This window comes from the organism of the source record quoted next, unplaced genomic scaffold, assembly GCF_019419815.1.
Source record: "Pyrus x bretschneideri cultivar Hongxiangsu unplaced genomic scaffold, Pyrus_bretschneideri_v1 Contig25, whole genome shotgun sequence".
In the NCBI taxonomy this organism is placed as follows: Eukaryota; Viridiplantae; Streptophyta; class Magnoliopsida; order Rosales; family Rosaceae; genus Pyrus; species Pyrus x bretschneideri.
This window is the reverse complement of record NW_025999557.1, coordinates 4,983,313-5,004,791: the sequence shown is the minus strand read 5'-3', so window position 1 is coordinate 5,004,791 and position 21,479 is coordinate 4,983,313. Positions and strand designations below refer to the sequence as shown.

The window sequence follows — 21,479 nt, the reverse complement described above, 5'->3', positions numbered from 1 at the left end:
TCAAGAGCAATCCCTAATGAAATTTAAGGAAACACTACTAGGGAATTAATGGCAATAATATTACCCAAGGCCATCATTTCATGTGCCATTATTTCAATGATATCTTGTTCCCATCAACTGATACTGATTCATATCATATATATTACCCTTCACTTGATGGAAACCCTAAGTTCGATTTGTTAATTAATCACCTTTGTGTATTAGCATTTCTTATTAATTAGTAACTAAAGATGAGTACTTTTTAATTAGCTAAAGCAAAAGCCACCTCTCTCTCTCTCTCTCTCTCTCTCTCTCTCTCTCTAATATTCCATGTGCAATTACTTGTACATGCAATTACCACCCAAAAGTCTAAACAGTATGCCTTATATGATTGATCACCTAATTGTGCCTTCGGTAGCTGAAAAATCAAGCATCTAGCTAGAGCGGTGGCTAGCAATTGGCCACCATATAGAAAATGAAGCAAACTTTTGTTGACTACAGTTTGAAAAAGAATAAAGGTTGATGTGTCCATTTCTCCGTTTAGATGGCGGGTGGTGGTTGTTATTTTATGTTGTACTCATGCTTATGATTTGACACTGTTTATTTGTAATAAACGTTTAATCCATTCACATGCGTTCTTTTACTTTGATTACTTCACTTTATGACTTTGTCACATTTCGAATCTGGGTATGGCTCCCACACTAAATCAGTGAGTATTAAAATTATTATGATTTTTGACTTCTTTTTGTTCATTAACATATATAAATAGTTACAAATTATATGAGTCGCACATTATTTATATCTTTTTTTTTTTTATTTGAAACTGAGAATGTGTGCATTTTTCATAATTTTAAAAAGTCGTACTCCATATTGTGGATCAAATAATACAAACAAATAAGACAGAAAAACTTATAAATTAATGTGAACAAATCAAGACTGCTAAAATGTGTCCAAAAATAAGGATGCCAATAGTTTCAAATGATGATTGTGTTCTTGTAGCCTTCAACATATTGGCATAAAATACGCTGATTGATTCTCTACAAAAAAAAAAAAAAAACAAAAAAAAAAAAAAAAGAAGAAGAAGAAGATGCAAAATCTGGTGCCCATTAAATCCTAAATCGACAAACCAGGCAAAAGAAGAAGCTCACATCATTAGTTTTCGTCTTGCTCATACCCAAGATTGAAGAACACATTCGGGTTAATCGGGAGTTGGCTCCTCACCGATATTCTGGTTTCACCTCACACCAAAAATATATTTTCAAAAAATGAACGTGAATAGTTGAACTCAGACAAATTTCTATTCTCTCCAAGTCCTCACTTTTCAATTCACGATCTTTTGATTGTTAAGAGACATATAAGGACCGCTACTATAAAGAGTACTGCACCCTTGGTTGTGAAATATTGATTACTTGTTAACCCTATAGATGTGAATTGCGTGAACGTAGGAAACTCCGAATTCAAGAGTCTAAGAGTTTTATAAAACGTTATTGTCTAAGGATTCGCCGTGATTCATTAGTATCCTTACACACTAGGCTACCCTTCTCCGAGAGCTCAACGGGACCACCTACCACTGGTCTTCGCCCGGAGGGGGTTTATTGCACAAAAACGCCGGGACGCGGGATGATTATACAACTTTGAAAAGGGTAGTTTGCCATTTAGAGAAAAGGCATATATAATTAATTTGAAGCTGCCATATAACCAGAGGATAAAGCTTTCTAATAGCATATATGCAAATATGGAAATGAAAATTGGCTGGAAGTAGTGCCTCCCTAGTCCCACTTTCCAAATTTGAAAGCAGTTCATAAGCTTCCACCATTTAATCAAATGAAAATATTTTCCTCATATTACAAAGTGTACCATATACAGTGTAGTCTCTCTGTCTGACCCCATGAATTTCATTAGTGGTAATATAACCTACACTTGTAAGGTAACCCAAAAAGCAAATGCCTAGTTACGGCACAGCAGACGCAACACGGAAGCATCCAAGCACAGAAGCCCAAGAATCGTGGGAAATTAACTTGGCTTCTCAATGGACGAAGAAGAGTTCTTTCTCAAGATGTTTGTTATCCATTCACGAAATTTTGTGTTTATAAACGAAATCGTTCATATTTTAAATCACTCTTTAAAGATCTTATGTGCAAAAAATCAATAAAAATAAGATCATTTAGTTCTCAAACAGAATAAAAACAAATGTTCAGATGCCATAAAAGTGTATGAACCGGATATTTATTTTCTATAATTGATTAATTAAACGATTTTATTTAAACTGATTATTTACAGAAAATTTTTTTATATAAATAATTTTTGTTATAGGCACAAAATTCCGTAACTCGCTAAAAATTGACTTTTATAGTGAAAAATCAAGGTAATTCTCTTATGGGTCCCTCATGAAAACAAAACATAGAGTTGTCTCTGGGAGAGAGTAGGGGGTGGCCAAAGTTCGGAAAAAAATTTAGTTGTGACAAGAACATAAATAGTACATTATGTGTTTTAATAGAAGTGGTAGTTAATTTTATTTTTTAAATTATTAAATTTTTAATGTACATATCTTATTATTCGTATAATAACATGTGATTTACTGTCTAATGTACTGTTAAAAATCTGTCCAAAGTCCGCCTGCGCTAGTGTGCCCGACCTGCGCTGTCCAATCAAAACTACAGTGGCTCTCTCTCTCTCTCTCTCCCTCTCTCTGTAACTTTTGTATCTTTCTACTGTCTCTGCATGGTTTTGACGCAAGAAAGAACTCACAAGGAAGCTTTGCAAAAGTGACGGTTTTTTAGTTTATCTGTTTATGCAACGTGAGATTCTCTTGCATAGTTACATGACATCGACTTAACGTCATGTTACGGTAAATTACGTCGCTTTAATGCAAGTTATTATCTTCTTGTTACTGAAAGAGAGTCTTAATAGCATTGTTTGTCTGATAAACGCTAACAGTTGGTGTTCAAAATGAATTACTTCTCTAATAAACGCTTGACAAGAGATATGAGGCAAATTAGTTTCCGACTTACAATTAACACCGGAGTAGTTACCCTCTAATCCTCTCCTCTTAGCTTTTCTATGTGTATTAGTACGTAGGTGGCGACACCTAATTGGCTTGCTTTTTTTTTCTCTTTTGTTTTTAACAAACTATAATATATACATAAAATGGATGGGGAAGTAGACTAAGTTCCACACTGGATCAACCATAATAATATGGTTCAATTTCGTCTTTTGCAAAAATCGAATTTAACTTTAAGACTTCTTACTTAGAAATAAAAAAAAAAAATTATTAAACCGTATTATTAAGTGGCAAACGGTTTTTTTTGTTGTTAACTTACATGGTTGACTGTGGTTTAGGTTAGGTATATTGCTCTTATCATTTCTGAGGGAAACGTGTTTTCTTCTTTTTCTTTATTTTCTATTACTCTTTTTCACAGTTACGAACTATGGAGTAGGCTTTTGAAAAAAGAAAAGAAAAAAGCTTGAATTTTACCTAATTTTTCGGCCTTACCGTGCGTGCTGCCACGTGGCGTAGTGGGTATCATTTGGCCTAATTTTGTACGTGTTTAATACACGATTAAAATGTGGTTTCGAGATTATCTTAAACAAAGATGATCAATTTGTCATTGTCAACTGCCATCCCTTTCTATGGAAAAATACTAACTCTTGATTTGTTAATCAAGATTTTGGCACGTCTGTATAAGTTAATTAAAATTTTAAACGAGTTTTTTATATACTTAATTTATGTAATAATTCAAAAATCAAAATACAGAAAGAATAGTAAAACCTCCAAACTATAATTTGTTACTAGTCGAGTGCATTTACAGTTGAGTTTAGGGCTTTTTTTTTTTATTTTTTATTTTTTTTATTATTATTTTTTTCAAAGTGTTGTTCCGTGTTTGTACTATGCAAGATAATTTGAAAATGTGTCAAATTATAAATTGCAAGTGAAATGTAGCAAATTACAAACAAAATCATTGTCTAATACGTACTCATTGCCAACGTTTTTCAGCCGACCGTTGAAAAAGACTGGATTTAGTGGTAAACCAAGCATATCTTAACTGCATGGGCTATTGAGTGTTTTCCACGACATAATTCAGGAGTGATTGCCACTTAATATTATGGTATAGTGATATTCATCTTCACTTATAAGTGAGAGGTCTTAAGTTCGATTCTGATCAAAGGTAAATTTGAATCACATTATTACTAGCATATTATGAGGTTAAGCTCATCCTGTTTTCTTTGTATAAATAATATAGTTTGTTAAAAAAAAAAAAAAAAAAAAAAAAAAACCAAATTCAAGGTTGATTGTGAGAATTCGAGTCTAGAATGACAAGCCTTCAATAACACAACGGATAAGCCCTATCTAAGAAGAGTCCCCCAACTTTACTTGACAATAACTACGTATATAAACGTCAATCAAAAACATGATTTTGACGAAGTACTTGGAGAGAAACGATTACAGTACGGAAGCTTATTTATAGAATTTGGGAGGAAAGGTCACCGCAATCTCTGGTTTACGTGCAAGTAGTTTTCGCTTTAGTGCACACATTTTTTTTCGAATACTACTTGATTGTTTCAAAAAGATGAACACGTGATTAAATAATTAAAATTATAAGCGTAAATTTTACATATGTTTATTTGTGGTTGGATAAAAACAGGAGGAGAGTTTTAACAAAATATTTTCAGTATGGTTCACTTTTAACGAAAAATCACATTTTTACCTTTTCTTGGTACTATTCATAATACTTTTATTTGTCATTTTTCTTTAAAACTAAATTTTTTTTTTTTTTTGAACATTTCGTTAATTTTCTTGAAAATTAAATAGTCATATCTGAGAAAATATACAAAAAGTAAAAAATGATTTACAAAAATCGCTTCCTAATTATAAACCTGTATCAATTAGTAAGGAGACAAGAGATGCACAAAATCCAATTGCATAGCAAAGAATCTTAAGATAGCTTTAGTTGACATGCACAATCAATCATATGTAGGGTGACGGTAAAAAAAAAATTATATATATATTGCAATAAAGTTGCTTAATACATGTAGGGTGATGTTGAATTAAAATCCTCTTGCAATTTTTGTGTCAAAGTCGATGGATTAGAAAATTTAAATTTTTCAAGAGAGAAAAAAAAGAGATTTAGATTGTTCGAAAGCTTAACTTTATATAAAATAGGCTAAAGGAATAGAATAAGAGGGATCGTAAAAATTAAATCAAGTCGTCTGAATTTTTTAGTCCGTCAACTCTGAACATAAAGATTCAGAAATGATCCGAATTCGAAGATGTTTTGATCTTACCAAAAAGTAGCGGCACCATGTTTTCCATCTCAGCAGAGCAGCCTTCCTAGAAACTTTCCCTGCTGCGTTTGTCTATGCAAGATGACAAACTAAGATTCGGCACCCACAGCACGCTTGAGCTGATGGTTTGGACTTCCGATTTCAAATCATTAGCCAATAGTCAATAGTCAAGGGATATTGCCTTGTGCAAATCTTGTTTTAATTACCCCTTATAATTTTTTTTCTACAATGCAACGGAACATTGGGTATCTCAAAATGAACAACGATAGTGGGGAAATAGATCATTTTCGAATCTCTTCTTTCTAATTCATCAAATTAGATAATCTAAACTATTGAAATTTGATTAAACAACTACAAATAGGGGGTCACTTTAAAAGTTATAATAACTTCAGCCACTGAATCAAATTTCAATAGCACGAATTTCCTAATTTGATGGATTGGGAGGAATGGATCCGGAGATGATCCCTTTCTCGATCCGGACCCCTTCCTCGATATTGGAATCTTAATATCTAACTACTACTACTACAAAAAAAAAAAAAAAAAAAAAAAAAAAAAAATTCATATAACTACAAGTTTAGAGCAATCAATTTCACGAGAAATTGTAGCCAACTAGTCACACCCTCTTAATTAGGACATAAACTAAGTACAACGATACTTAGCTCCTATATGTAAAGAGTTATTTCTCTTTACATGGCGACGTACATCATTTCGTTCTACATATGTCATAATCAGAATTGTTTATAATATAATCAAAGTGAATTAATGGTTTTGCTTATGACATTTGTATGGTCAAATATAACACGCCATTGTGTAAAAGAAATAATTCCTAACATATAAGAAGCTAAACAATGTCCAACCAATTATATACTACACAAAAAAAAAAAAAAAAAAAAAAAAGGGCAACATCACATAAATGGTGCATGATCATAAATGCGAGAAATTGTATTATACGGTAGGTGCATGAATTTCTTTTTACTTTAGTAATTTTAGGTTCTAGTAGGTGAAACCTCACACCAAAGATGTTTGTGATGATTTTTTTTTTTTTTTTTTTTTGTGAATGGACCAGCTAGTATTTTCACCTTGGTAGTCAATTTTTCTGGAGGCTAATAAGACTCACAAAGTAATTTAAGCCTTCACCTGATCACAATCGTGTGATTCATCAATATTAGAAATCGAACTCAAAACGTGTCTTGTAAAATATGGCCTGAAATATTTGTCTCTAATAACTGGACCACATATCTTCATATGTTGCCATGACACTTGAATTATCAATTCCATCTGTAGGTTTCGAGAAGTTTATGTCATGGACCAATTGCACTTTTTGGTTGGCTGAAAATAACTAGCTAGCTGTCGTGGTCCTAAATCTTAAGTCCTCAAATTAAACCTAATCAATTTATGAACTGACGGATCTAGTTCAATTGATTAAGCTAACGGACGTACCTTTTAACCATTAATTAAATGGTCCAACGAAAGATGGAGTGGACCACTAATCCTTTCTCTTTCCAGAGGATACTTTATGTCAAAGCTTTGATTTGTGACATTTTTGGGTTTGTTCTTCTTTATGTGCCCTATTGGGGTAAGGCCTCACATTCATATTTGAAGGCCCATCTCCACAACCCTCACATATCTTGGCCCCATAGCCCATTTCATACATGGGGATCTTATTTAACGTTGATTGCTTTCTAAAGCTCTTGAATACTACTACAACAACAAAGCCTGATCACACTAAATAAGGTCGGCCATATGAATTGTAAACGCCACTGCGCTCAATTTTGCGCCCTAAAACTCTTGATTACTAAACAAAAACATTGCAACTCAAAAAGAAAAGTAGATCAAGCTTGTAGACTTGTAGCATATATAGAACTTAACATAAACAGTTTTGAGGCATAAATTAAAACAAGGACAAGATAACTACGTGACGTAATAAAGTAATGAACAAATACGGTTCATTTATAGCAATTTAAGGTTCACCATTTTAAGTTTAAATTTTAAGTATTATGTTACAATGTAGGTGATCATATAACATCATGTCGTGCTTCGTAGTTTTCAGGAGTATAGACGCAAAGAATCAACCAAATTCGAGAGTTAAGAAACGAACCAATTAGCTCTTAACTTAATGATACTTTTTCAGTTGGTATCACAGATGGTGGGAGTCTCCAACTTGCTACCCCTTATCTTACGTATAATTTCTAGCAATACCCTTCTTTTATGCATTGCAGATGCTTAAGTTTTGTCATTTATAAATCAATCAATTTCCTCCTCCATGTTTTGACTTGCAATCAATATCGTCCTTACTGTTATGATACGTAAAACTTTTCGTTAGTGTGCTGATATGACACATGGGCATCATAGAGAATCTCTAATTAATTATCCTATATATATACCACCACCAAAGCTTCTGCCACGACAGTGTTAGATTAACCAAAACCCTAATCGGAGTTCACTCACTGTGTTTTCAATCTCTGCGTGTTCTGAATTTTCGAAAGGTCCGGTCTTTTACTTTTGTTCATAATTTTGTGACGATAAAAAGTCGTCGGTTTTGTTCGATTAGGGTTTCAGAAGTAGATTTTTGGATCAATCACTAGATCGTGGCCGATGATGAGAAGCATGAAGGCCACAAGCAACGACGACGTTTATGCGCATGTGTGCGGATTCATACTTCCTGCACATGGTCGTTCGTTGGGATGAGGAATGTGCCAGTATGCTAATCTGAGGACCCCCTTTAATTTCTCTTTCTTTTTTAACTCTGTTTTATCAAATCCTAATAGACTGTTTGGTTTCCGAGAAATTGCAAGAAAATAATTCAACTTTATTCTTCTGGTTGAAGAATTTAAACTCCATGATGTTTCAATATAACACATAAATCACTGAACTTTTTATCTTAAAACGGCTTTGTAGAGTCCAAATCTAGCATGAATTATACTCAAACTGATGTCCCTCCTGGCTAAGGGTGAGAGAGAGAAACTTACATGCGACGAGGACACTGTATTACAGTCTCATGTGTCTCAATTGCACGTAAGTTGTGACCACGTGAGATTTTGTAGTTTGTTACTATGAAGTGTCTAATATTTCAAATTTTGTTGCAATGATCCCAATGTGTTGAATTGATTTCATCGTGGTTGGGTTTCAATGTTTGGATTCTAATTTCTTTGCTCTATGGTTCAGCATACTTGGAGCTTCCAAGTCGCGCATGATGCGAGTTCACCCTTTTCATTGTTGTAAGTAACACTTGGATTAGATGTGAGTTCAACCTTTTCATTGTTGTAACTAACACGTCAATTAGTAACACTAAGTGATCATCATGCTTAAATAATCTCACCTCATCCAAGAACTGCAGTGATCTCATAGGCGGGGAATGATCAATCCCACTAATTTTGTGTGGCCAAAAGTATCATTGTTTAAAGAGTTGTTTGTGGTTTGTTACTTAAAGTGTCTAGAGGTTCAAATATCTTGCAATCAGGTCAATGTGTTGATTTCATTATGCTTATGTTTCAATGGGTGGATTCTAAATTATTGCTAGCTTCATTAGGGCTTGCAAACCGCGGACAATGCGAATTCACCCTTTTCATTCGTGTTAGTAACATATTTATTGGTAACACAACGTCGACAACGATAGGATACCCCCAATTCATTTTGGCCGGCTCTGGGTGGAGGATATCCAGATTATGATCCGTATGGGGCTTGTATCGAATCTATGTCTCGAACTGACTTCAGCATCGGAGATTGTGCTAGTATTCACTAAGGAAGCCCGATGCTGCTATCTAATCGTGTCTAGTTTATGAACCTGTCATGCGGATTGACATTTTGTTGAAATTGCTTGACAGGTCCGCATGACATGTCGATAAACTAGACACGATTACAATTGGCTCTATCGACTCGAATGACTTGATTGTAAGTTGTAAGTATAGAGCAGTGATTTAAGTTAGAATGGTAGGTAGAAAGATTGTGTGGTTTGACTTGCAGGTTTGGCTGTAAGAGTTGTTAGAAGTGTGTGCACATGAACTTAGAATATGCTTTGACTTCGGGGGTAAGTAAGCTCTCAAACCGCCTGCCGACCTGCATCCGTTCCCCATTTCTCACTTCCGACGTTGATTTTGTTTAAATATAGTCAGCTGAAAAACTTTTTTAGTTAGCTTTGGTATTCTATTCTCTATTAGGATTAGCTACATCTTTGCATTCTTACTTTGTTACCTTGATCGGGTGGTGGCTGCGGCGGTGCAACTGTGAGATAAAGCGTTAGTGATGGGGCCTGGAGGACCTGGTGGAGGAGGAGGACCGGGTGGTGGAGGTGGTTGGGGAGGCCCAGGTGGTGGCGGTCCGGGAGGAGGTGGATGGGGAGGCCCTGGCCCTGGAGGACCTGGCGGATGGGGCGGCCCTGGGCCTGGAGGACCTGGTGGCTGGGGCCCTGGCCCGGGAGGCCCTTGGGGTCCTGGCTTCATGGGAGGACCTGGCTTTTTTGGAGGGTTTGCTGATGGGTTATGCAGCATGTTATCTTCTTGGTAATTATGATTTCTAAACGCACCTCTATTGCATTTTTGTTTCTGATCATTATTCTTATGCACCAGTTTGATGTTTATATGATTTGTTTTTTTTTTTTTTACTGCTTGCAAAGTTTATCGTTCCAGCGATTTTAACACTTCTCAATTAGCATCCCAAACTCTACTTGAGAATGCATAAAAGACGAGTGTTAAAATCGCTACCCTTTAAACATTCGAAGTTCAGAATTGAATCTGAAGTGTGTTCTTGTTCTCATTGTTGGTGGGAAATTGGAATATTGCAGCTTCTACTGCTTGTGCTGCTGTTGTTTGCTGCAGGAATGCTTCGGCGGCGGTCCTCGTGGTGGATTTGGTCCTCCCGGAGGAGGCCCTCCCTTCTGAATCTTGTGATGCCAATTTGTTTTACTACTACACTATCTTATGAAGTGTGTTATTTGATTCAGTGACCATGGTACATGTTGTGAATTCTGAATCATTTTGTTAAACTATTACTTTAAATAATCTTGTTCTTTAATTTCTTCCAAATTGACGATGTATTGATTGAGCAACCATGCTACAAAATCTACCAACCTTTATATCAAAGGAATTATGAGATAGAAATGCGTTCAACGTCTTGTTGAAGATGCTTATGTAGAAAGTGCTTCTGCTCTTAAGCATTTCGCTACAAGCACATAATTTTTGAAAATTCAAGTGCTATCAAGTAGGTTTAGTGTTATATCTATCGACCGTTGTTAGAAGTGTCATTTTACAAAGCACTTTACTTCTTCTGATCGATGAGGCTCAGAGGGATCTAGCACTGCCTAGTGCCCACAAGTTATAAATATTACTCTACGATTATTTCCTCCCCAAGTAGCGATTGATGCGTATTAGACAGGACTCGTGAAACCATCATCAAACATTCTCCAATAGTAATGGACAGAACGAGCGCTCGTTAGTAAGGCGGACCGGAATGCTATCGGAATTTGGATCTCCATCGTTAGCGAGGGATCATCTCACTCGTCTTCACAATTAACACATAGCTGGCACCTAGTAGTCACCCATTTGGGCCAAATGCGTACCATGACCATCCCCACCCGTTTGAGTTATGTCAATGAGTCGATCACTAAAGAATTCAAGAGCCAAATAAATCAGCAACAGTTCATACGCCACTACCAATACGCCACACATTAAGCGTGTGCCGCCGAAGGAGGAGGAAGAATCTTCAGCCTCCGGCGGTGCTGTCTATATAAATACAACATGTAGTTTAGTATGAAAGTTAAGTCAGTCAAGATGTAGCCATCAGTTTGTAGCCGTCTCGACAATCTTGTTTATTTCTTTTTTCTTTAATAAAATAATGTTCATAGCCTATCTTTCATTTGTTCGTAGTACTCTGATTTCATATATACGGCTCGACTGTAAATACATACCAACAAACAGAAGAAACGAAAATGTGTCTGACATTAACAAATAGGAGATTAATTGACAGTGTAAGAAAGGCTCATGCAGCTGCCTCCCCACACCCACTTGATTATTTGTTTACATATACATAATCTAACACAACTTATTGAGTATTCTATATATTCTTATAGCCTTATAGGGATTAGATTCAGAGCAATATCTCTAAAGTCCGACTTGAAGGTTGGTTTCTCTTTTGCTTGGCATTTGCCACTCTCACTTGTTTAAAGGGTTAGTGAGGAACCTGGTGGCGGCGGAGGAGGCGGTGGTATTGCAGGATCTTCTGCTGCTGTGGTTGTTGCTTCAGTGATACTCCCTATAGGCCTAAGGATGACACTTCCGACAAGCCCAGCGATGATTTTACCTCTAAGACTTTCTCGCCACTACGTGAGGCGAGAGAGATCAAAGAGTGTCAATCGTGTGAAATGAGAAATGAGTGTTGCACATCACATCGAGTTTATTTCGAAGTGATAAGTACAAGTTGATGCTGGTGTGAATTTGGAGTCGGATTGTAGTTTACTATCTTAATCTTGTTTTGTATAGCCTTTCGCTCGGGGTTTGAGTTTTGTCCACTTTATGTCTGTTTCCGATGAGGTCTTGGTTTTATGCATTAACTAAGCAAACACTACCATGTACGCCAAGGCACAGTTCTGTTGATCCTATTTCTTTCATGAAGTTCCAAATATACAATTCTACTGCTACAAGGCCAATAATAAATTCGAGGAAGGCTCTATACACCAAAAACATTGACGTTTCGGGGCACGTTATCGAGTTTGTAAGACCAATGAGGCTCGGGAAGAACTGCCTATAAATTATAATTTTGACTATTTTCACCGAAGTGACCCAACGAACAATCAATCCCCAAGTTACAAATATTACTCCACGATTATCTGCTCGCCGAGGAGTGATTGATGCATGTTTTCATTGGGTGAACCAGGAGCATAAGGAACAAACCCTCTACCGCCAAAGACAGGACGCATGTAACTATCATCAAACTTTCTCCAATAGTAATGGACAGAACGAGTTGGTGTCGTCAAGAACATGCGCAGGCTGGATGGACGGGGCATGTTATCACTAGACATACTTGACTTTGAATCTTCCCCATTAGCGAGGAGGAGCGGCATAGCCAGAGACATCTCTGACTCGGCGGACATCATAATGCTATCAAACTGTTTCTGTTGCGGCAACAAGAACCTTACGAGAGGCTTAGTCAATAATCCGCACACCTACAATGGCCAAAGACCGATTTGGAATTAACGAATGAACTCATGAGAAAATAGTTACTCATATGAACTGAGAAAAAGCTCAGTGATAAAGTAATATACCACATTAGTGAAGAGAACTACTGTGATCGTACTAGTGATCATGACTGCGTTTCCACGCTGTTGAGTATGCCCTGACATTGTAAACTGAAAAAGCACAGCATAATACGAACTTCGTTACATTAAAACACAACTGCAGATGAATAACAAGTGTTCGTACTTCACGTGGCGTGCAATCAAATTACAATCTGTATAAACCAAATAGAATACCGGGTGGCAGTAAACAAAAGCTAAGGAACACGATAAATTTGATCATATCCTTACCCAGTTATAGGCAAGAGCCACAGATACAGCACCACGCATGAGTCCTGCCCACCATACCGTCACCTGTTTTATGTCAAAGAGTCAGTCGCTAAGAAATTCAAGAGGCTGAAACTTTTTGAAGTAACAGATTCGGAAAATAGCTAACCTGTTGCTTAAACCCGATTTTGTCAGTCTGTGATCTCCTGGTTAAGTTTGATAAGAAACATAGAGGAAATACAAAAGCCGCTCTTCCCACCAGAACCAGGCCAAGTAATATCGAACTGACTCCAACTGATGTCCCGGGGCTGTAAAAGAAAAAGGAAATAATTAAGCTCGATTTGGACAAAGGAGAAACGCATGCCTGTTGTAACGAGTTACGTTTTATAAATTATATGATGTGCTTGTATAGTTGTTACCTCTCCTTTACGAATTTCCACTTCTCAATGTCCAAGGCATCCATACCAACATATAGAAAGATGAAGATCTCAGAAACAAACGAGAACGTTGCAAAAGCATGCCTGCAGTTGCGGAAATAGCATGTGAGAAACAGACGCATGACATCTTTGTCCAACTTCTGTATATTTATATACATATACATGTCTGCATTTGTATGAGAAAAAAGAAAACCAAGTTTCGCTGCTACGGCAAACTATCAAAGTTGGCTTACTTGGTTGTAACTCTTGAACTTTCTGTAACATTATGCCAGGTATAGTGTGACATAACAAGCCCGCAAAAGAAAACGGTAAGAATGCCACTTAGGTCGAATAGCTGGAAGATGAACAAAATTGGTCAGTATCGTTAACAGGGTGCAAACGTGTGTCACGGACTCACAACTGAACAAGAAACAAATATCTGAAACTAAACTAGATGGAGCTTTCAGTCCGAGAGGTTAAATCGAAATCTTACTTCTGCCACCATGTATGACAAATAAGCCATTAGAATCATAAGAGCAACTTCCCGATCAGTTGAGTGCCTGCCAAGGTACAACTTCTTTATGATGTATGCACTAAGCAATCCAACCTGCAAGTTGATATCATGCATGGAAATTGATTTTAAGTTACGTTTCATGAAAGGGAGATTTACATGTGCGCTCTTCATAGAGAGAGAGAGAGAGAGAGAGAGAGAGAGAGAATCACCGCTACACCAAGCACCATGCTTGCGAACAAGAGAACTAAGAAACTGCCGCTAAACTCCATGGCAATTGTTGAGTTGATGTGAGAGAGATCAAATTTCTGGATTGCGTTGAAAAGTGCCACAGACGTGGCATCATTTACAACACCTTCTCCAAAAACTAGACTGTAGAGCAAAGGTGTCTCGTCTTGATCAAGCACTTGCAGGGTGCAAACTGAATCAGTGGCCGAGAAGATCGCTCCAAGTGCTGCAGAAGTGAAACAAAAAATAAGAGTATACAAATGGCAAACAAAACGACGAATTTTTCAAACACAAAACAAATATGAGCGCAAACCGAATAGAAGTTGATGTAGATTAATATGAGAAGGTAACGAAGAGATTACCAAGATAATCCCCCATCTCGAGGAAACCAATGTCCAATTTTTTGAACAACTGCATTGAACCTGCATCAAGATCATCAAAGTTGCAAACATTATAAACCATAGCTTTTGTGAATTTATCTTGTAATGTCAGCCATATCATGGCATGCTAGGATATCTAACTAACCTAGCGATATAATGACGAATGATACCAAACTTCCGACAGCACCCAACAACGTGATTGTCATGAAGTTCTGAAAAAACCGCTTCTTTTTCACCTGAAATCTGGTATATATGGGAAAAGAATGAAACCAGGAAAGACATGTATAAACTCTGGTCACAGAAAAATCATCACAAACAAGCCGCGAGGAAAAAGTATCGATAACATGTTACTTAAACGGCTTGATCATAATGAACCTTCCCACCCTTTGAATGTATTGCCCATAACACACACACACAAACACACGCGCACGCACACGGGGATCACAATGAGAAGGCATTGATATGAAATAGATACGAAATACATGGCTTACCCGGCGTTAAATATAATGGGCGGCAGAAGATATATAAAGAAGAGATCTTCATTAAACACTAAGATGTGTGAGCTTTTGCCTTCGGTATTTAGTAGAATAACAATTCCAGTACAAAGACCCTGCAATCAACAATCATCCACAAATTTCAAAACAATTAGGCAATATCCAATTCTAAGGGATCGTTCGGGGCTTTTTTTTTCTATATAAAAAGAAAAACTTTTGCTCATAAGCGCTTCTGCTAGACTAGAAACACATTCAAATTCTTGTTAAAAACCTAAGTGCTTTTCCAGAAGTACTTTTAGTTTTTCTAACAAATGTAGTTAGAAGAACTTTAGAATTAACGCCTTGGAGAAGCAATCCCAAACAGGTTTTAATTCTAAAGCATAAAATTCGAGGAAACTTACGATGAGAAGCGCTTCTGCTAGACCAGAAACACATTCAAATTCTTGTTAAAAACCTAAGTGCTTTTCCAGAAGTACTTTTAGTTTTTCTAACAAATGTAGTTAGAAGAAGTTTTGAATTAACGCCTTCGAGAAGCAATCCCGAACAGGTTTTAATTCTAAAGCATAAAATTCGAGGGAACTTACGATGAGAAGCGCAGTTACTGATTCGGTCATCCATCGATTCTTCTCCAGAAGATGACCAATCAAAATGCATAAACATAGGAGCACCACGAACAAAGTGATCGAATTTACGGAAGCTTCGCTGGTGGCCGATCTCACCCCCAATCTCACCACAGCAGAGACCCCCATCGGGTGCCGAAATCTAAACGAAATCCTACCAAAACCTCACTGCGACAAAAAATTAAAAATTAAAATCGCACATTCGATCATATACATACACTAACGAAGATTTTAACCAAACGTTAACAAAAATTTAATGAAATTCAAACACAGAGAACAAATAAATTCACTAATTTGAGCCGAAGATTAAGTTCGACTTTCAAGTAAAGCATAAGGCTTTAAGGCGTCAAAACGAAAGCTTTCTTTTCTTCCTGAGTAAGAAAACTTTCTTTTCAAATTTTCTTCCACTTTCTCGGAAACCAAACAGAACTCAGAAAATAACATCGCTCACCTGTGATCCCAACCCGCAGCAGAAGGAGAGAGAATTCGAGCCGGGGTATAACCGGAGAAGGTGAAGTTTTAGAGAGAGGAGTCAAAGAGTTCTAGAGAGAGAGAGTGAATGCGAAGGAGGGAATAAAGAGTTTTTAGAGAGAGAGAGAAGGAGAACTTGAAGCGAAAGACCGCGAAAGGGAGGAGAGAGAGTAGCATTTATAGGGTGCGGCTGCAGGAACTGGCGAGAAAGTTGCAACGGAAGATTATGGACCGTTGGATTAAAGTGGGACCGAGGATCAAACCGTGTTGTGCAATCTACGCGATGGGGAAAGTAAAATATTCCCCGCCAATTGGGCAACTGACAACAACTGCCGGTTTAAAAGTTTTAACTCGGTTTTTTTGGTCAACGAAGTTTTTTTTAGTCGTTGTTGTTGTTATCAAGAACGACAACAACTCTTAACCTTTTTTTTTGTAGACCATTAAGAAAAAGGAGACTAATTAATTAATTAAAAACTCGCCCTTGTTGTTGTTTTTCCAAATCTATTTGTTATAAGGAAAATTAATGGAAAAAATTTGAAAACTTTGAGTTTTAATGATAAAGATAAAATAAATGGTAAAATGAATAGTATAAGAATTGACTTTTTAGTGTAAAAATGTAATTTTTCGTTAAAATGAACAGTACCGGAAGCTTTTCGTTAAAGTTCACTTTTTTATATCCTATTCCTATTTTTTGTGATTTTTTTTAATAAACGATAACGTTGATGGGTTAATTTATTAGTGGTTAAGAGAGAGAGAGGATAGTGAAGAAACTCGACTATGATGAATAGACATCGATATTTTCTACTACTGCGGTATTATTGACGTAGTCTAACATTCTTAGTCAATTCTTGACTAATTAAATTGCTTAATTATGATTTTTCTTGGAGTTTCCCAAACCACTAAGTGGTATAATATTGTTGATTCTTAGTTTTCAAATTCAAGAACTTCATTCTTTGGCTAAAAGTTGTGTTGGTTTTATCAATTTTTTTTTTATATGTTTTGATAGGTTATATATCAAGAACCTGAATATAAGGAGGGATTTTTTTATCGATAAATTTATAGCTCCGTCCCTTATTTTAGCTACAAAAGTATTAGAGCATGATAAACATGCATCACAATAAATTATGTGCAATACTTCGTTGTATTATCTTTTGGGTTATTATGTTGTGGTAATTATGTTTTGGCAAGTGGCCTTCTACCACAGTAAGAGATGAGTTTTACCTTTCCACCACGGTGTAGGTTCAAACTTCGTCGGCTCTCTAATCTAACAAATCTATGGTTTGACAAAAACGAAGAAAAACATTATGTACAAAATATCAATAATCCTATATATGTAATTAGTTATGATTAAAATTCATACCAATATAATTCATTAGAATCCTAATTGAATACACTATCTTAAAAGAGATGAGTCAAAAGTTCAAGAGAGAGTAATTCGAAGGGGGCTCATATCATAGTTAATACTTGTACACTATTATTAAGCGCTCATAACCTTTCAAATGGTCGAATCACATAAATAATATGGTGACAATACTTGCGCTTCATTAAACGGAAAACCTTTAAACGGTCCAATTCAAATAAACAAAATAGTGAATTTGTCAATATCTACTTATTGTATGACAAAATATGCATGCCATTAAGCATTTAAAACATTGCAACGGTGATACGAGCATTATACGCATACAAATTAAACCCTATTTGTGACAATTGTAGTAATGATGTAAGTAGGGATCGTTCTAACCGAGGATTAACTAGGGATGCTAAATACTTGACTCAAATAAATAAAACTAACTTTTAAAACATTTAACTTACTTAACAAGAATTCAAAACAAGTACACAAGACTCCAAATACTTAAAACACGAAAATAAAACAAATACGAATGATTAAGACTCAACGAAATATGGGGGAAATGTGTTTGGGCAAGATTAAATTAAATGGAAAGATTATAATTAAGGGCAAAACGTAAATAAAAAGGTGATAAAAATATGGATGATGGAATAGCCAAGGGGTTCTTCTCCACACATGTTACACTTGCATACAATATTGATTCTCAGTTGGTCTTTCGATAAGTTGTGAAACTCAATGCTCCAAGTTAATTAGGTCCGCTTAAATTAACTTTCAGATTTCCCTAAATTCATTGGATTGAATGGAATACGCATTACAACCAAATTATTCTTAATCAAAGTCCCTAACTATGGAATACACATGATAGAGACATTCAACAAAGATCATTAAGTTCAATGAAAATTATAAGTGTTGACGAGGCATTCGTTACTATGGAATACGCATGAAACTTATGCCAAGAATTCGTTTAACGCGATTGTTTATAAGCAACCTCCACTACTTGTGAATATAAGTTCATAACGATTAGGTGAAACTCACTTATATTCTAGCGTCATATTCATGCATGAAAATTAAGCTTGCAATCTCAATGAACATACATAAATACGTTATCAATCAAACAGTTAAACGAATTGAATCCACAACTTATGAAATTCCAACCAAAAGTAATCAATTCATATTGCAAATATAAACATAGTTTCGAATCACCCCCTAGCTAAAGGGGCTTTAGTTCCTCATAACCTTGAAATCAAAGAAACAACTAAACATTCCAACAACTCAAACTTGAATTGTATGAACGTTTAGGCACTCTTCTCTTCCTTTACAAAACAAAGAAAATTGAATTCAAACATTGAAATCAAAGAAACACCTAAACATTCCAACAACTCAAACTTGAATTGTATGAACGTTTAGGCAATCTTTTCTTCCTCGTTGTTGTGGCACAAGGTCTAAGGTGAGCTTTGGGGATTATGTGAAGTGTTTTGGAGGGATGGGAAGTGGTTGGATAATGGCTGAAATGGAGGATAAAAACTGCACAGATTGGAAGGGGATTTGCGGCACAAGGGTTGTGTTTGTGTGGTGTGAAGTGTATCAAAATGAGATCCCTTGAATGAATGAATGCAAGGGTTTTTATAGGGAGAGAAAGGGGTGAATGTGCATGTGAGTGAGATGTGTAGGTGCTGAAAATGCATGTGAATGCATGCTGGAAATGGGAATGAGGGCCACGGCAAAGTAGGAATGTTGTGGTGCAATGATGATGTTTTGTGGCTGAATTGGTGGTGGAATTATGATGGGAATGCTAGATTGGAAAGCATGTGTGTGTAGGCCACGACATGGTTGAATGATTATATGTGTTAAATGAATTAAAGGGTGCATGTGTTGATGGTTTTTGCATGTGAATTAAAGGGGGAAGGTATGTGCAATGAGTGGTGTTTTGTGATGCATGTGAATATGCTAATAAATAATACATGTAGGGTTAGGAAATAAAATCATAACTTAAAAGGGAATGATTAAAGGGTGTTGAAAGGTTTGAAATGCATGTGTAATGGCTGAAATTGTAAGAGGAATGCATGTGGAAATGTTTGGAATGTGAAGGAGTAATGCACGGCTTTGATGTGTTTTGGGTGTGTGTGTGTGAATGTGTGGCTTAATGATTAAGTGAATGAGTATGTGGATGCATGTGGATTAAAGGGGTGTGAATGGTGATGTAATGATGAAATGAAATGGCTAGAAAGTGGCAAGGGAAATGCACGACAAAGAAGAATGTTTGGTGCTTGAAATGCATGTGAATGCATGTGAGTGCATGTGTGTGTAAATGGGTGAAAATGTGGGTTAAAGTGATGCATGGCTAGGAAATGTGAGTGAATGATGTGCATGTGTGTGAATGCATGTGGAATAAAGAAGAGTATGGAAGTGAATAAATCATAATATGGCTAGTTTAAAGGGCTAGGGTTTAAGTACATAGAATGGGCCTAAAATAGGTTGGTTTGCATGGCATAGAATGTTTGATTTGGGCTAGAGGTTTTCCATGGCTCAAAGGATTTGTTTGATTGGGCTAGGCCCTTTGTTTTATGTCCCCAAAGAGCATACAAGGCTTCAATTTCGTCCATCCTCTTTGCTCCATGATTAAGCTATCCAATCCAAGCCCAAAAGTGCCCCAAATAGCCTCAAAATGCACATTCTTGCTCCCTAAGCCCTTAGAACCTGAAAACACACAAAAGAAGCATAAAGGACTAAAATAATTAGAGAAACATAACGTAAATGCACGAGAACAAGCCATTTAAGTCGCATGAATATGCTCCTATCAAACTCCCCCATACTTATCTTTTGCTAGTCCTCGAGCAAAACAGAATAAAAACAAATAAACAAAACGACACTAAACACGTAAAACACAACCTAAACCTTCCAACAACCGTCTTAGGGATTTCCAATACACATGACATGTTAAAAATCATCATTCTCACAGATTTTAGTCATCTTCACACTTAAGTACATTCTTAATCATAGTCACCATATACTAGTTCACAATTAAGCATTTAAAACCATGTTTTGAATGTAGTAACATGCCTTAGAGAATTTGCTCAATTCCTTACAAGATATGCACTCGATTTTCACACAGATTTTCTGACTACACTCCCTACACTAGGTATATGTGAGAAGATTGATGTAAACATGTAGACGAACACTCACATATGTTATAACAAGGAAAGCATTTTCTGGAATTATTAACATGTATATGATCTCATGAATGGAATGCTACTACTTAGACACGAGAACCAGTGACACCATAAGCTCATACCAAGTTCAAACTCCACATATTGAATACATAACATCAAGATAGAAGTTGAGGGTTGTAACGGGGCTAAGGGTAATGGTTTAACAAAGAAAGGTAAAGTGAAACAAAGGTAATAGAAAGCGAAGTAATGAAATTGACACTTAAACTCACTTTTAATGGCAGAAATCAACTTTTAAACACAAGGGAAGATTCATGCAACAACTAGGGTCAAATTCACTCTTTTGGACCCTAGTTTCAATAACCAATGCTTGTGAGATCATTCTCACTTATTTTTCAACTCTTTTTTTTTATTTTTTTTATTTTTTTATTTTTATTTTTTATTTCATTTTTTGGCCGTGCCCTATTATCTTCCCCCACACTTATTTTCTGCAGTATATTGATCAAAAGGAGTTCATTCTAAGTCATGCTTCACTATCCTTTAAGAACAAGGGGTTAACAAAGAAAATAAGCTTGAAAAAGGCTCAAAAGGGGTAATCCTACAATACATGTGAAAAAGGGATAGGCTTTTTGGCTTTGGCTTGACTAACAACTTCATCTTATTGTATGTTATGCAATCAATATCATGCTTTGAATGAAACGGATATAAGTTCTAGCATTTAGTTCTATCATGATACAATTGCATTCTAAGTAGTAACCAAGCAAGGAATAATGAGATCATGCAACGACTTTAGAAAACAAGAAATCACAGATTATACTCTCCAAAGAACGTTATAGGCTCAAGTCTCTCAGGGTTGTAGCGTTTGTTTGAGTTCCTTCCTTCAAACATGTTACAAAAACGAATTTTTCTTTTATGATTGCATGTGAAGTCATACATTATAACCATAACCAAGCATATACCAAGAGTAAATCAAACTTTCATCCATGTTTATAACTCTTTTTAACAGTCATGCAATTACAAACCAAATCCTCGTTATTGTGTTGGAAGGTACCCTAAGACACAAACACACAAAAACGACTCAAAACACTCT

At 36.1% G+C, this 21,479-nt stretch overlaps 2 protein-coding genes across 3 annotated transcripts; one reads left to right on the top strand and one right to left on the bottom strand.

Annotated features, from left to right (window-relative positions):
• The first annotated feature begins 9,263 nt into the window (after positions 1–9,263).
• Positions 9,264–10,272, top strand: LOC103967375 (heterogeneous nuclear ribonucleoprotein A1-like). 2 transcript variants are annotated; one of them, XM_048586948.1, is made up of 3 exons: positions 9,266–9,523; positions 9,614–9,761; positions 10,043–10,272. In XM_048586948.1, the coding sequence occupies exons 1-3, from the start codon at positions 9,505–9,507 to the stop codon at positions 10,137–10,139; spliced, it is 264 nt and encodes an 87-aa protein (XP_048442905.1). In that variant the 5' UTR covers positions 9,266–9,504; the 3' UTR covers positions 10,140–10,272. The 2 variants fall into 2 exon arrangements, with proteins under 2 accessions (XP_009378899.2, XP_048442905.1); XM_009380624.3 differs by having other exon boundaries at positions 9,264–9,761.
• Positions 10,273–11,825: 1,553 nt separating this feature from the next.
• Positions 11,826–15,632, bottom strand: LOC125478610 (sodium/hydrogen exchanger 2-like). Its single transcript, XM_048586947.1, has 12 exons — positions 15,368–15,632; positions 14,781–14,899; positions 14,435–14,532; positions 14,272–14,331; positions 13,894–14,135; positions 13,664–13,777; positions 13,425–13,525; positions 13,174–13,275; positions 12,924–13,062; positions 12,779–12,841; positions 12,518–12,601; positions 11,826–12,418 (listed from the first exon to the last, which is right to left on the bottom strand). The coding sequence occupies exons 1-12, from the start codon at positions 15,530–15,532 to the stop codon at positions 12,068–12,070; spliced, it is 1,638 nt and encodes a 545-aa protein (XP_048442904.1). The 5' UTR covers positions 15,533–15,632; the 3' UTR covers positions 11,826–12,067.
• Between the last annotated feature and the right edge of the window lie 5,847 nt (positions 15,633–21,479).